General features: G+C 33.7%; 2 protein-coding genes across 4 annotated transcripts in view; one reads left to right on the forward strand and one right to left on the reverse strand.

Moving 5' to 3' along the window:
• Nucleotides 1-154: 154 nt before the first annotated feature.
• LOC138323856 (mitochondrial import receptor subunit TOM22 homolog) lies at nt 155-4,939 on the reverse strand. Its single transcript, XM_069268755.1, has 3 exons — nt 4,772-4,939; nt 2,198-2,437; nt 155-1,896 (listed from the first exon to the last, which is right to left on the reverse strand). Exons 1-3 carry the CDS (start codon nt 4,838-4,840, stop codon nt 1,807-1,809), a joined length of 399 nt encoding a protein of 132 aa, XP_069124856.1. The 5' UTR covers nt 4,841-4,939; the 3' UTR covers nt 155-1,806.
• Nucleotides 4,940-5,035: 96 nt separating this feature from the next.
• LOC138323854 (exportin-6-like) overlaps nt 5,036-13,694 on the forward strand; it is a 603,808-nt gene continuing 595,149 nt past the window's right edge. For 2 of the 3 annotated variants that reach the window (XR_011208599.1, XM_069268752.1), the window contains exons 1-8: nt 5,036-5,204; nt 6,541-6,631; nt 8,608-8,720; nt 9,579-9,776; nt 10,453-10,612; nt 10,824-10,955; nt 12,216-12,654; nt 13,341-13,467. Coding sequence is in view for 2 of the 3 variants with exons in the window: in XM_069268752.1 (XP_069124853.1) it covers nt 5,202-5,204; nt 6,541-6,631; nt 8,608-8,720; nt 9,579-9,776; nt 10,453-10,612; nt 10,824-10,955; nt 12,216-12,654; nt 13,341-13,467 (1,263 nt within the window). In the remaining variant the exon portion in view is untranslated. Of the gene's footprint in view, nt 5,205-6,540; nt 6,632-8,607; nt 8,721-9,077; nt 9,134-9,578; nt 9,777-10,452; nt 10,613-10,823; nt 10,956-12,215; nt 12,655-13,340; nt 13,468-13,694 lie in introns of those variants that run through there. The other variant, XM_069268753.1, reaches the window with a different exon arrangement.

The raw sequence follows: 13,694 nt of genomic DNA on the forward strand, positions 1-13,694 counted from the left end.
ATGCATTACTGTTTGTTTATCATTGCACACTGACTTTCTGATTCTGTGAGTCCAGTATCAAGATCAATCAACAACTTATGACTTTATCTTTTGATGCTCGATGGTCGATACTCATATATTCAACAATAATATTAAAATAAGACCAACGCAAGTATTAAGATTTAAAATTTATTAATACACTCATTGAATAAACACGCATACAAAAATCACAACACCATTCACACAGTAACATGCAAATAATGTATCGACATTCTATCTTTAACATAGGCTGGCTTAACAAGCAACAACAACAAAACAGATGTCCTTGACCTCCGGCGGTTGACATAGATAGGGTCGAGGCTGATGTACTTGACCTCTGGCACCTCAACATTTATGAGGTCAAGACTGATGTCTGTAACCTTTGGCACCTGAACTTGGATGGGTTCAAGTATAGTGGCAGTGTACTTAAATATATTGATGCGATATTACTCCAGAAGTTTTAGCCATCCATTTTCCATTTTGGTCCCAGTCTTGGAGTTAATATAATGCCAGAGTAAATATACACTTTTATAGGGCTACTCTGAAGTTTAAATCTGTTTTATAAATGATTAATTTGTAGCAAGTCTGTTTGTTAGATCCACAAGTAATCTAAACTAGTTCTAAGAATATATCTCTGTCACAAAAAAATGTTAAGGTTTTTTCCATAATATATAGAAATTACAGCAAACGATATCAACAGATATTGACCAGACAACATTAGATGGGATATAGAAAAGAGAAAAAATGTCAAATTTAGTGAAAGGTTAAATTTCAAAAATTCAATGAATAAAACACATCACATGGATATGAACAGGAAAATCTACACCAAAAATTTCATCATCATCATCTGTCTCATGAAAGAAACACTCTGACCCAGATCTGCCACATTCCATAGAACTGTTACAATTCTGTCCTACACTTCAATGTTTGCATCGAGTACGCTTTTTATAAAACACAAGATCTTGCACTGAAGGTCACATTCAGTTTGAATATTCATTACAATGGATTGTTGAATACATTCAGCATGGAGTGGTTTGCGTGACTTTGCCCCCCGTGTCGATTTGGATTTCCCTGTGCCTATCTATGTAACTGTTATATGCTGTCCACACCATTCATGTTTGTACTAAGACAAAATTTCAATTAATGTCATGAAAAATCTAATCTAATAATGAAGAAAAATCTCTCAAACAGTAAAATACATTATAAAAGATGATAACAATTCTGTTACATAATTTTTACAGCATGACTATAATGGTACAGATATTCTCTGGGCAAGCGAGAATTTAATGACTCCTACAAATTAAGACTACAATGTATTTTTTAAGTTAAATTTGATACAAGCGTAACTTCAGATGTAAAACCCCACTGTGGTTAGGGCTAATTAACATTTAGATTAAAATATTTATATTAGAATGATATAATTACTGGAGGCTAAAACACATGTGTAATACCTCACTTGTATAATTATCAACGCTAATGTTTTCCATCTCAAAAATACCTCAAAAAATACATTTCAGAATTCTACAAAAAAAAATTCAGGAAGGTCTTATGTGTGAATGTATAAAATCTATGGCATATGAATCGCATCTTGACTTCATATTTCTGAAATATCACACCACTCCCACTAGAGGTGTCTAGGTGAATATAATTTAAATTGAAGATAAGAAGAGTGAATAAGAGAAAAAATGACAAGATAATGATAAAAAAAGATGCTATTGATCATCAATCCAGCCTGTAACAAACTTGCTACTCCTTCAACTTGACTTGGTGGACAGCTGACAGAGTTATCTAGGAGGCTCCAGGAGGGGGAGACATCTGGGGTACCATCCCTGGGTAGCCACCGGAGCCGGCCATGGCAGCATTGGGTCCAAGAAGTATCTAAACACATCATTGACATTTTAAGAATACTCTATATCTCTTTATCAGTCCTGGGACTAATCAAAATTTGAAAATTAATGTTCTTGACTTGTCTTAATATACTGCTGCAATTAACATTACATAATGAAATATCCTTGGTCTAATGAGTAGCAAGGTGATTTTCAACACAATAAAGAACAAATTGTGTAATAGATTGATTTCATTATGGACTGACAAATCAAATAGAATTATTTAGTGTTGGTTTAAGAAGGAAATCTAGGAGTATCATCAAACCTTGTATAAAATTTAAAGCAATTCTTACCTGTCTCTCTTGTTCACGTTGCATCTCTTGTTGTTGAGCTCGTTCTGATTCGAACACCACTGGCAGTGTAAGGATAGTGGCTGCTGAGGCTACGACCCAGAGTGCACTGCGAGTAAAACCATAACTAGCCTTGGAGGCCGCAACAGCAAAAGTAGCGGCATTCCCACACACAGTTCGCACATTTTCAGGGAACATTTCTGTGAGTCCCACCAATCTTTCTGTTAAAGTTTCATCAATGTCCTAGAAGGCAAAGTAAACATCTTTTTTGATATATCCAAGATCAAATCATTTTCAACTATGCATGCATGTATTTGTTATTTATATTTCATTCTGACCACTGTTTTAATTTTTCTGTTCTTTATTTTACAATGTTCACAATACATGTACAATATTTTACCAAATACTAGAACTATAACTATGGTAATAACAGGCTCTGTAACGTGTGACCTGAAGTCACCTTCAGTGCTTATCTTAGAAAGCTATGTTAAGGTTAACAAGAGGCCCAGAGGGCCTTTATCGCTCACCTGGTTTGTAATGCCAAGTAATGATCTGAATACAGGTTCATTAGTTTTATTTTTTTCTGAAGGAATTTAAATATTTGCCTCTTATTTCCCTATTGGGACCCAGTCATTCTGCTCCAGGGGGGTCAGAGCCAAAATTTATACAAACTCTGTTCCCTTTCCCCAAGGATGTTTCTGGCCAAATTTGGTTACATTCCATGCAGAACTCTATGACTAGTAGTGATTTAAATAAATGTTGACAGATGGACAACAGGTGAGCTAAAATAACTGCTGGAAACGCTAGATGACATAAAATAAAAGTATCATATTAAAAATAATCGAATCGAGAGGCATGTTTCATGATACATATCGTATCAGAGCACTGGTGTATAGTTGTAGCCCTATAAGACACATTATTATTTTGTGATTCACATGTAAAAAAATCGCAAGTTTGTGTAATATGAGATACAATGTTGATGTTAGAGGGATCACATGTTGTAAAACATTGTTTAAAATCTATGGCATTGAGGCATTTATACTTCAACTTGAACTTTACTCCGCAAAAGGGGAAGAGCACTTATAGGTGGAGGGGCGCTTATTATGGTGAATACAGTATTTCGAGTAATCTTGCAGAAATAAAGTTTACTGTGATGAAGCAGGAACCATTGAAATTGGAATCTTATCTGTTTCAAAGAAATCATCCTTGGCCAGTTTAAAGATGCTCCACCGCTGACAAATGGTATTTTTTCACTATCAAAAACAGGAGCAGACGAATGAGTATTTTTCTTCAGTTACAAAAGTTACTTACTTTACACCATTACCACCATTGAAAAGTTTGAGCTTCTAATTTTACTTCAAGTTAAAAATATGAAAAATAATTAATTGCATCCCGAAAAAATTCCGTGGCACTATATCCTATATGGAATGAAGTACTGATTGCGCATGCACCAAAGGCGAAATAAATTATTTTATATTATTTTTGTGTTAATTAGGCATATGAATACACGATTAAACACCAATTATTGTTCAAATGATGAATATCATTTATGCTCTGTCGCCGGTGGAGCATCTTTAAAGGCCCACTACCTTTCCGGAGCAAATTTCATAGGTTTCTTAAAAACATTAATAACGTAAGAAAATACATATCGATGGCCTAAGATGAGGGTACAACACCAAACATATGCAAGATTTCCTGCGTAATATATGAAACTGTTGATATTCATTTCGCTGTTTTGCCGTCTGGTGAATTAGTATTCAACTACCGCGCGGTAATTAGGACGATGGCGGGAAACATAAAGACGACCCGCGTTATGAAAATTAACATTCTATTATTTTAATTATTTTGTTCAGATGATGATGATGAGTGTAGTATTAACGGTAAGTTAATAACTTTTGCGACTCTACACAATTATCGATCTCGTTTTACATTCCCATTTTAAAAGTTAAAAGCTGTTTCGGAAAGGTAATGGCCGGCCTTTAAGTCCTTTATAGTATAAATGTTAAATAATAAATATTTTGATTTGCATGACCTCGTTAGTAGGTGAAGGTGCGTTTGTGTAACAAATAATTTGCTTTTAATTGACATCCCTTCATCTGGCATATGCTACCTGATAGTCTTGAATCAGGAATGTAGGTCAAGGTCATTCATTTGAACAAACTTAAAAATTTATATGCTTCAGACCCAGTATCATAACTTGGACAGTAGTGTCAGTCGGTTGTGAAGAATGGTACTGAACATATAAATGGTCAAATTGAAGGATACTTAGCTGACTAAATGAACTATTTATAGTCTAGCTAAACTCTAAATAAAAGGGCAGGATAAATCACTGCATACAGCATAGAGTTGTAGGTAAAAAGTGGAACAGTGAATGCATGCTCTAACATCATAATCAGAAACATATTATGTACATATTTTCTGTCATAATGAACTTCGTGGTTGCAGTCATTTTAAGACGACACAGAAAAGTAATATTCATTGCTCTGGTGGTTGTTATTTCCCATGTTTTCCTGACCGTGATTTTAATCCGAGTTTAATGTGGATTTTTATCTCGATTGCAGACAAATTATTATATACCTCATCGTCGTCTTCTTCAATGGCGAGTTGTCTCGGTCCTTCATCAGGGGGTAGTTCTGAGATTGACATTTTTTTTTTAAATAAAGTAGCAGAAACAAAAATTATTACTGATGAAATCCCAACGTGCTACCTTTCTGTCGGTGGAAGTCAATGTCACAGACGCTAATTATAATTTTGCGTTCTAAAAAAACGTTCAGTTGATGTTGATTAGGTCGGAAACTCATTCGGAACGTTTCGTTATTCAGTATCGAAGTTGTACCAAGAAATACTTGTGTACCGAATACAACCCATCATGGAGGAAGCTAGAGATGACACATGTGTCGGGTGATGACATGTTTGAAGAAAATTCAAGTTGTCGTTGACAGTTGATCTCCAACGGCATCGATTTTATGTGAGGACATAAGAGAACGGAAACTCCAAGATTCCCATAATGGTAAAATTAGTTTTATTTAGCCTTGGTTGTACGATAATCGCTATCAACCAACACCTGCAACAGGATGTGGGCTCTTGGCCAAACTGCAAGATCTAGATGTTTCATTGCCAATCAAAGACCCGGAGTCATATGTATAGTTACAGACACATATGCCAACTAAAGTCAACCATCATTATCATAAGAAATCAGGGGTTTATCTATTAGTCGATGCAGTTCAAATTAATCGGACCTGGCAAAATTTTATGGAGCCCGTTTTTGAATTCAATCAAGTATTATCTTTTTTTGGATCTTATTCATTTTAAAATACCGTGAAACTGTATGCCTTATAAGTAACCTATGAACTTTTTGTTTCTGCTCCACTTCTACGTCGAACCAAGGAAAATGGTTTTTTTTTGAGGAATTGATGTTTTGAAATAACAAGCGGCCTTGTAAATATAGGCCCCTTTATATGTGAAATAGTGCTTAGCATCTACCGGTATATGAAATTTCAAGTGAATATGAAATTTTGCACCCATTTACAAAATTTCATTTTGATATTCTAAATTCTAAGAATTATATTTTAGTGGTTGAACAATCCATGGATTTTTTTAAAGAAATGTTCAATGTTCAATGTATTGTTTGTAAGGAACATGAATTCGAATAGATTATTGAAATAATAATTCACTTACAATTTATAAAGTGTTGTTTCAAAGGCTATACAATTACTGAACAAAAATATGAAAGCTCATTTTTTGTCGAAACATGAATTTGTAGACTAGAAAATGGATAAAGAAGGATTCATTACTAAAACAGTGATTAAAAACTGATAATAACTCTCTGAACACAAACTTTCCTTTATTACATGGCCAAAAATCTTACATTTTGATAGGTATCATAATTGTGTTTGAAAGAAATGACAGACAAAAGTTTAATGCTTGCTGTATAGCCGTCTTGATCAGTTCTATTTCTTACATTACATATACTATTATAATAAAAGTTCTTATCATTATGACAAGCAGCACCAGGTTTTATTACTATTGTAATGTGTGAAATATTACATGTTCAATTCTGGATAAGGACAAGGTGCGTTGGATTTTGTAACATGTATATATTGCAATTTTAAATCTTAGAAATTATGCATTCTTGATAGCTGTTCTTAGATACATTATAACTACTCTGTATATAAGTGTTTAAATGAAAGCTGCAAAATGTGCAACATCACATGCATTTGATAGTCTTTTCCAGTTCATGCATTTCTTTTGGTCTATTAACGTTTCTAGACCAAATGTTGTTTGAGTCTTAAAAAATGTAGATGTTTGTTTGTCTGTTGCACAAATATTGATATATCCTGTTTCAGGCCTCAAGCAAGGATTCCCTTGGGGCTTTGGAGAGTCTGATGAATGAGTTTTTTGGGCCTGCTACTTCAAATGAAAGAAAGAGAGAAATAGGTAAGATCAGTATAGTGTTGGTGATCCCTTAAAATCATATAAATAAATTTTAATTGAAGAAAACCATGACAACCTACTATTATATATAGTGGACCCTCGATAATCCGGACACCTTCTTTCCCAGGCTAAATCATCCGGATTAAGAGTTTTCCGGATTGCCGAATTCCATGTTCTTAGTCAATTAAATTGTCATGTACCAGTTACTCCCCTTTACCTTGTAATCGATGATAGGCTTTTATGTAATATACGTGTATTATAATAAATACTTCTTTGTTATGTGTTTTTTTTATATTACTATGTTAAGAATATTAAATAAAATTATTTCTTTTTCAAAATACAAAACCGAAAGCCTTCGTTAATTGTGTACTATGTATGCATATAGCTACGTATCCCACTCTTGATCTGTCGTACGGCAAATTATGTTTCAAATTGCCTAACCAAGGATCAATATCATCTAAGTTCTTGGCATAAAAAAATATGATAACAAATAGTTGTGAACATTTTAAGAACTAATATAATTGTTGTTTTGTGTATTTGTGTGTTTTATTGACCATTTTCACAAGTCTTTGCTTTCTGACTAACAGACTTGTGTAGCAACCACGCGCTTGTTCACGTCTAACTTTGTGCACAATGTCACACATGTGTAAATGGCATGTGTCGTAGCCTTTATATCTTATACCATAGACGATAAATTCGAATAGATTCACATAGATTTTTAACTTATTAATTTTGTGAGTATTACCTCACTTTATTGTATTCGAAACGCAGAGGGATATATTCTGCATGCAAAACCAGTAAGGTATCTACAGCATACGTACCCTTATCCAAGCTCAAACTGCATGTTTAAAAGCGTGTGGTTAAAAGATATATTGCGTATCTCTATTACAACACTGAAGTTTGACCAATGAACCGTTACATGACTGCATGTACCCGTGTGAAAGGTGTTCAGGTAAACGCCCGTGGCTATGACCTGGCAGCCGTCGTTATGACAACACACACTAGTGTCAAATGAGTGTGTATTTTACACATGACTGTAGCTGGTCTTGGATTTTATCGGCACGTGGCGTCAACAAAATGTCTGGATTATTGCGGGAATTTATTAACGAAAATTATATTCCATTCCCAAAATGGAGTTCTGGATTGGGAATCTGAATTTCCGGACTAGTTAGTATAAATAATGTTACGGAAATCCGTTCCCTGACATTTCTGTCCGGATTGTGAGTTTTCCGGACTATCGGCGTCCGGATATTCGGGGGTCCACTGTAGTTATAGTCAATGGTTACGGTTTTGCTCACATTTCTCTAAATAGGAATTTCTATATATACCTCCTACTATATTGGTAGATTTACTGCACTATATATACATTTTATGTAGCATATAATATTAATACATAAGTGATTAAGAGTTAGTTGGCATATTTTTGAAAATATCTTTAAAGGTAGCTTCAGTTATTATTTACTTGGTATACTGGTGGATTTTTGTAGAACACAGTATTTTGTAATATTAAAATGTGGTTTATTTCCTCTTCAAAATTTGGTTAACAATTGTCTTTTAGATAACGAAAAATACATTAATTAACATCCATCATAGTATAGGCTCCAGTTAAAGGATATGCATACAATGTACACATGTCTATCAGTATATCATCAATACAGCTGTACTCTGTCCCAAATTTAGAGGAGAGATGGGGAATTTTGAGGTTAAAACATTTATCAATTGAGACTCTTGGTAATTTGAAAATCATGCTCTTTTAAACATCATATTCTCGATCTTAATATTAATAAACTTACTGGATTAATTTGAAACTTGATGATTTTTTATTATTATATATCTAAAGCTATATTGTTCAAACTCAAATTCGTACACATATGTGTTGGCAATATAATATTTGCTATTAGAGGAATTGTTGTTTTAGATTTAAACTTAGAATAAACTTTGGTAAAATGGAAAATATATGTTCATTGTCTGGTTTACAGAGGAAATCCTGAACAATTTCACTCAGACAAAGGATTCCTGGCAGCATTGTCTGTACTACCTTAGTAACACCACTAATGAGTATGTGATGATGTTCTGTCTGACTGCTCTTGAGGTAAGTTATAATTGATAAACCACTCACTTTCAGTACAAAACCAAATGCTGACTATATAATCAGAGAGACATAGCATGATGTTCTGTCTGACTGCTCTTGAGGTAAGTTCTAATTGATAAACCACTCACTTTCAGTACAAAACCAAATGCTGACTATATAATCAGAGAGACAATATGTGATGATGTTCTGTCTGACTGCTCTTGAGGTAAGTTATAATTGATAAACCACTCACTTTCAGTACAAAACCAAATGCTGACTATATAATCAGAGAGACAATATGTGATGATGTTCTGTCTGACTGCTCTTGAGGTAAGTTATAATTGATAAACCACTCACTTTCAGTACAAAACCAAATGCTGACTATATAATCAGAGAGACAATATGTGATGATGTTCTGTCTGACTGCTCTTGAGGTAAGTTATAATTGATAAACCACTCACTTTCAGTACAAAACCAAATGCTGACTATATAATCAGAGATAATTGATAAACCACTCACTTTCAGTACAAAACCAAATGCTGACTATATAATCAGAGAGACATAGCATAGCAATAAGCAGAGTGATGCAGGATGCAGGTCTGTCACTAAACAAGTTCCACTATACAATATTTGGTAACGTTGAAATGAATGAAAGACAAGTTTGTTTGGTTATAAAAAATGAAGATACAAACATTTAGTTAAAGTATCCTTATTTAGATTATGGTTCAAATTGACAATTTTTTCTTTGTTCTTTGTTAAGTTTTGATGTTTCTGCTTAGACATTAGTGAAAACAAATTGTTTTGATTAATATGCTTTTACAACACATTGAAGTTGGTGTCTTATGTATTTAAGACAAAGCTATTCGTTTCCTGTTTCAGAATCTAATTCATAAGCAATGGGTTGGTTTCCCTGGACAGTCGAAGCTCGAGATACGGACACGGTTGAACCAGTTTTTACTTGACCATCACAATCATTGCCCATCCTTTATTAAGTTTAAATTAGTCAAACTTGTGGTGGACATTGGTCGTATAGATTGGCCTCACTTCTACCCAGATTTCTTCACAAGTATTTTGGAGGTAAGTCATCATAAATCTGAAGATCCCATTGTTCTGTCTTCCCATTGTTATCTGCTCATGACTATAGTTATTGATTATTACATCATAAGTTTATGGGGAAAAAAATTCTTATCATTTTTATTGAATACACATGACATTCAATCAATAACTACCCAAAAGGGCAGATACTATACAGACAGAGAAATTTCTTTACCTAGTATAATCTACACATATAAATTATAAAAAGAAAAAACCAAAGAATACACATATAAATTTAAGTGTCGTTAAGCTTAGTTTAATTAAGTAAGGACATGGTGTCAGGTGAGTGCAGTAATCATTAACAGTCACTAAAAAGATTATTTTTTATTTTTCTTGAGTTTATTTGATAGGAAAACAACATAATACAGTACTCTATACTTCATATGATACTGTGTGAAAAGCTATTAAAAAAGCATTATTGAATTAGTATAGTAACAGGATTGGGACTGGGTCAATCATCAGTGACCAGGTAGCTAAATCATAGAGCATTTGGCTAGTGTTCAGAGGTCCCGGATTCGAATCCCGGTCTGGCCTCTACATTTGCTCCTCTCCTTTTACAGTATTAACTAACTCCTTAAAATGGAATGTCAAACAAAATTCTCTCCGAGATGAAAATATATCTAAATAAGTTTTTTACATAATGTTTTTTGACCAATAGTTGGTTCAGCGACCTGACACTACCATGCTGGGTATAGTCCTACTACACACAGCCTCAGAGGAGCTGGCCTCGCCTCGTGAGGATCTCAGCATGGATAGGAAACAGGAACTACAGCGCCTCCTACTGGTTCAAGTACCAACTATTCTAAGTATCCTCAACAGTAAGTAATCATTGTATTTTATTTATTCAGAGTCTGAGGTCAATATCAAGTCACAAGAATTAAGTTTGACTGGGTTAATGGTTGTAGTAGCCAATATTCATTGAGGTAAGATCAAAAATCAATTTTTGGTTTAAATGTAAATCTCTAGTGATATATTAAACACCACATCAATAATCATTTGCTGGTTTATCTGTAAATGACTACTTCACAGCTACCCTTGAGGCCATACTAGAGAAACATCAACACCTTGTGGCTGCCACGCCTCCCCCATCACCCACACAGGGCGGGGACGAGACTCCATCTCGTAAATCATCGTGGATGCTGTTCTCTTCCTCTCCCGCAGGTAAAGGTGTAACTGACTATACATCATATAGGTCTGATTACATATGTAACTGTTAGGTTCCATTTATCTTATAGAATGTATATGAGAATGCATGTATAAGCAAAAACTTGAGGTTTCATTTATCTTATAGTATGTATATGAGAATGCATGTATAAGCAAAAACTTTAGGTTCCATTAATCTTATAGTATGTATATGAGAATGCATGTATAAGCAAAAACTTGAGGTTCCATTTATCTTATAGTATGTATATGAGAATGCATGTATAAGCAAAAACTTGAGGTTCCATTTATCTTATAGTATGTATATGAGAATGCATGTATAAGCAAAAACTTGAGGTTACCATTTATCTTATAGAATGTATATGAGAATGCATGTATAAGCAAAAACTTGAGGTTCCATTTATCTTATAGAATGTATATGAGAATGCATGTATAAGCAAAAACTTGAGGTTCCATTTATCTTATAGAATGTATATGAGAATGCATGTATAAGCAAAAACTTGAGGTTCCATTTATCTTATAGAATGTATATGAGAATGCATGTATAAGCAAAAACTTGAGGTTCCATTTATCTTATAGAATGTATATGAGAATGCATGTATAAGCAAAAACTTTAGGTTCCATTTATCTTATAGTATGTATATGAGAATGCATGTATAAGCAAAAACTTGAGGTTTCATTTATCTTATAGTATGTATATGAGAATGCATGTATAAGCAAAAACTTTAGGTTCCATTAATCTTATAGAATGTATATGAGAATGCATGTATAAGCAAAAACTTGAGGTTCCATTTATCTTATAGAATGTATATGAGAATGCATGTATAAGCAAAAACTTGATTCTATGTAAGACAGGTGAAATATGGTTTGGATTTGATACTTCCATATACTGAAGGCAGTGGTTGTGTCGTGATGCAAAATCACATTTTAATTATGAATCATGTTTTGCTGTGCTGTCACAAATATGTTATTGGTATATATCTTTCTTATGATATTCATGACATAGTCATGTTACATGTGAGAATATGCCAGTTTTTTCAAATCAACCGTGCTGAGAGATCCCATGAGAAATGACAGGCGCAGGTCATGTGATTCAGTACATGTGGATATGCTGGTCTTCTGATTCGGGGCACGTCAATTTTCTTCACGAAATTTGCCTGTTAATTTCGACGCTCAATGCTATTCAGGAAAAATAATACTGTATAACTTTATGCATCAGTCTTAAATATGAGGTGTTATTTATTTTTCTTATATTTTCAGCTGACAGTCTCCTAAGTAACATGTTTAAGTCCCCGGGTAATCGTGTTCAGTTGGAGGCCTTACCTCCCTTAGATGACTCTTCAAAGGAAGTATGTAGTCTAGCTCTGCGGTGTCTGGCAGAGTACTTCAGCTGGATTCCTTTGTCATCAACCATTACACCATCATTACTTAGTACCATATTTCATTTCGCAGGATTTGGATGCGAAGCCAAAAAACTTCCTAATTCAAATCGGACGACAAACTTTAGCTCAGACACATCCTCGTTGGGGATCTGGGCAATGAACTGTATTAATGAGCTTTTATCAAAAAACTGTGTTCCCATGGAGTTTGAAGACTTTTTACTGCAGATGTTTAGACAGACATTTTATCTGTTACAAAAGCTTACCAAAGACAGTAGTACGAATGCCACTGGGAACAGACTGTCAGAAATTGATGAGAGGTACAAAATTTTCATTATGAATCCATTTATAAAATGATTGTGTTTGTTCTTTCATCATTTAGCTGGCTGATATGTATTTACATTGCCATGTTCTGTGTGTGTCTAAGGATATTTTAATTCCTACTTTTTTTTTTTAATTTTTTTTTGGGTGGGGGGGGGGTGTGTGTTTCTTCTCACTCGCAAAATTTGTGAAATTTAATTGCAGATGAGAAAAGTAAGTTTACAATAAACTGTTATTTTTATATAGTTAATTTTCTCTTTGTTTCTGGCTTTCTGATTGGCCTATTCATTTTTTTCATTCCATGATGAAAAAAAATCAGAGAATGGCACGGAAACCTGACGTTATCGTGACGTCACAATAGAAACATTGACGTTGCGTATCGATTTGGAAAAAATAATCCTTTGGGAAAAATCAATAGAATCATACGCGTAAACGTATTTCATTTTATAAAATAGCCTGGAAAATTAATTATAAGCATTGAAGTCACAATTTTTTAATTTCATCAGGGTATGAAATTAATTTTGTTTGCAAACTTTTGTGAGAATCCGCTACGCGGATTCACACAGTTTGCAAACAAAATTTCTTTCATACCCCGATGAAATTAAAAAATAGTGACTTCAATGCTTAATTGGTAAGAAAAAAGTATGTTATGAAAAATAAACTTCATTTCATCATTCGTTTACAGTTATACAGAGAAGTTTACAGATTTTTTGAAGTTGTTTGTGAGTGTCCACCTACAGAGATTCGAAGCTAACATACAGTTTCCTGTTTTGGAATTTTTAGCATTATTACTCAAGTACACCTTTAGACAGGTAAGTCGTTAGTTTACAGGTGTGCTTAATTATGAATTACCAAAATTATATCAATGCAGTAGAAGAATTTTATTATAGATTAAACCAAATCAAGGATAGAAAACTTACTTCATAATCTGTTTCGACAATAGAAATATGCAAGTTCGATTTTTGAATTATGTTTTTTCTTTTAACATTGGATAGTTTATAGTAACGTCCAGTGTTCATTTTTATCTTTAGGAAAGTTA

The sequence above is a fragment of the Argopecten irradians genome, chromosome 5 (assembly GCF_041381155.1).
Source record: "Argopecten irradians isolate NY chromosome 5, Ai_NY, whole genome shotgun sequence".
NCBI lineage: Eukaryota > Metazoa > Mollusca > Bivalvia > Pectinida > Pectinidae > Argopecten > Argopecten irradians.